The sequence below is a fragment of the Struthio camelus genome, chromosome 3 (assembly GCF_040807025.1).
Source record: "Struthio camelus isolate bStrCam1 chromosome 3, bStrCam1.hap1, whole genome shotgun sequence".
NCBI lineage: Eukaryota > Metazoa > Chordata > Aves > Struthioniformes > Struthionidae > Struthio > Struthio camelus.
The window spans coordinates 103554809-103557558 of record NC_090944.1 but is presented as its reverse complement, the minus strand read 5'-3'; the positions used below and the strand labels follow the sequence as shown (position 1 = coordinate 103557558).

General features: G+C 54.0%; 1 protein-coding gene across 2 annotated transcripts in view; it reads left to right on the top strand.

Moving 5' to 3' along the window:
• ZNF318 (zinc finger protein 318) overlaps positions 1–2750 on the top strand; it is a 29819-nt gene that overhangs the window by 2595 nt on the left and 24474 nt on the right. Inside the window, exon 1 of one of the 2 annotated variants that reach the window (XM_068939433.1) lies at positions 208–647. The exons of the other annotated variant lie outside the window; for it this stretch is intronic. Coding sequence (XP_068795534.1) covers positions 291–647 — 357 coding nt within the window. The 5' untranslated portion in view covers positions 208–290. Of the gene's footprint in view, positions 1–207; positions 648–2750 lie in introns of those variants that run through there. 2 annotated transcript variants of the gene reach the window in all.

The window sequence follows — 2750 nt, the reverse complement described above, 5'->3', positions numbered from 1 at the left end:
CGCCCTGCACGCCGCCCCGACAGGCCCCGCGGGCCACGTGACTGCGGCCCCGGGCCGCCATTTTGTGCGGGCGTCCCCAAGCAACGCCTCCCGCCCCCTCCCCCCGCCCCGGCGCACCCCGCCCCTCGCGGCTCCAGGGTGCCCGGCTCGGGGGCGCGCGCGGGGCGGCCGGCGGCGCGCACGCGCGGGGGGCGGGGGGGAGGAGGGGGAGGAGGAGGGTGGGGGGGCCGGGTCAGAGGAGCCGGGGCGTCCGCGCAGGCCGCTGGGGCCCCCGGGCCGCCGCCATCATCATGTACCGCTCCAGCAGCGGCCGCTCCGGCCCCTCGTCCTCCTCCCACCGGCTCAAAGAGAGCAGCTCGTCGGGGTCCCGCGCCTCCCGCTCCGGCACGTCGGGGCCGGGGCCAGGCCGCGGCCGGCCTCCCCCGCCGCCCGCCGCCGCTGCCGCCGCCGCCGCCGCTTCGCCGCCGCGCTCCGCTTCGCCGCGACCTCCGCCGCGCCGCCACCGCTCCCCGTCGGGCCACCGCGGCTCCTCCCGCCGGTCGCCGTCTCCGCACCGCAGCCGGAGGTTGCCATCGCCGCCGGGAGCACAGGGGCCCGGGGCCACCCGGGGCCGCCGGGGCAGCGAGCACGGAGACAGCAGCAGCCGGGTAACTACCGCCGTGCCCGAGGGCGCCGGGGGCTGCGAGCGGGGGCTCCTCCTGGCCGGCCGGCTGTCAGGCCCCGCGCCTCGGCGGCGACCGGCTCTCCCGGGACCGGCCCCGGCGCTGGAAGGGCCGAAGCGGTGGGCGGGGGGGGGGGCCGCCGGGGCGAGGGCCCCAAACTCGGCGCGGCGCTGCCCCGCGCCCGGCGGGATCCTTGCCCGCTCGCACCGGCCTCGAGCTCTGCCTTTGCGGAGGGAGGAGAGCGATTTCCCCCTGCGTCTTGGAGAGCCAAAGGGAGGAAAATCATTTATTTCCATTTTTAATGTTTTTTTTTCCCTTTCATTTCCGTTACATTTTAGGAATTTTTTGTTGTTGTTGGCTAGAGCCATTTTAGATAAGACTCAAAGATGATGCTATCTTTTACCAATGCAAAAGATGCCTAGATAGTCATTTTCCTTTATTGAACGCTGTTTAAATGCATATAGTTTAATTTATGGGACAATAACTTTTTAGAATAGGATACTGAATGAGTTTTCCTCAGAGTTCTTCCAGCTGGCATGGGTGTCCAGAGGAAAAACTGTTACGGATTCATATCTTGAGAGTTACTCTCTGATTGATAATCACTCCTCTGTAGTGTGAACTATGCTCAAGGTGTTTGCGTCTTCTTATTCAGTCTAAGCAAAAACTGATTTGGGCATGTGAAACTCTGATTTTTGCATCTGAAGTGATACCACCTTGGATGCAAACACTTTCATACTAAACAAAAGCGTATAGCTGTACTTTTGAACAGATGGCATCCATTCACTTTCTGTGGTTACTCCTTGATGCAGTGATCGTCTCGTCTAATAACTCTTATTGGTAGCACATAGTAGATTTACTGTGCATTTGTATTGCACTGAAAAACCAGATTTTCGTCTTGTGATATCTTAGGTTGTCATTCCACGGTCGCTTAATCCAGCATATGCACAGTTGAAAGGAACAGCACGTTCACTGTTTTCCCCTCATTCTGCAGCCTGCTCTGCCCTCCTGCCTTGTCCTTGTGCTTCTGAAGTAGTGGGATGAGCTGATTCGAGGAACCGATCTGGCTGAAAGTTAATCCAACAAAAATACATTTCTTGCTATGATTCACTGCCTGGTGGGGCAAAAGAGAGAGTGGGATTGCCCCTTTTCATGTCAGTACAGGTTCTTACTGGATTTTCTTGGAGATGTACAGGTGATTGTAGTGGAGTTAACACTCAGTTATTGGAGCTATTTGTTATTTAAAGGTGAACTACCCTGAAGGTATGGGAAGATAAGGTTGGATTTGACGGTTAAGTTGGGCTGAGAAGCTTGCCTGTGGCTGTTTGTTAGTTAGGCTGTAGCTCATCATTGTCTCACTCCTATCAGTTGTCTGTGGGGTAGCTCAGTAAATTGCGTTACTAATAAGGTACAGGGTGAAAATAATAATTATTTTTTTTTTTAAAGAAGGTCATTTTTAATTAGGATTGTGTCAGTTTACGTTGTAGCTTCATGAACAGTCATGTGGTCACAACTGAAGGGCTGACAAGCTGGGATGCAGTAGCAGAACTTTCTTCGCTCTCTTCACCATCAGTCATTCTGTTGTTTATCTGCATCCGTGACAGGCTGTGTACCTGCGGGGGCTGTAAACAAAACTTTCAACGCTGAACGTGTTGCTGGTTCAGGCTTGAAGCTCGAAACAGGAGTCTTTGACTTGCAGCCTTCTAGTCCCCTTGTAGAAAAACTGTTAGCACTTTACGCAGACGTTACTCTTAGCAAATGCTATTCTGCCAGAGTTATTTTGCATGCTTCTGCCCCAAACTGCAGTAGTAATCTCAGCAAATTGTCCCAGATTCTTGGTGTTTTTCTTGCCTATGCTAATTTCTTGGAAAAAGGATAGAAAAATTACTGATCTTTGAAATGAGGCTCTAGCAAGTTAGCTTGTGCTGAGTGGCGGTGCTAAATGTAATTTTTTTGATTATTTGCAGCAAGATTATTACTAGATTTAAGGAAAAGCTTTCTCTGGAAAAGAGTTGTCACAATGATGAGGTATGATTTTAATAAAGCTCTTGAACCTGGACTGTGCACTCTTGGGGGTTATGCTAAAGCCTA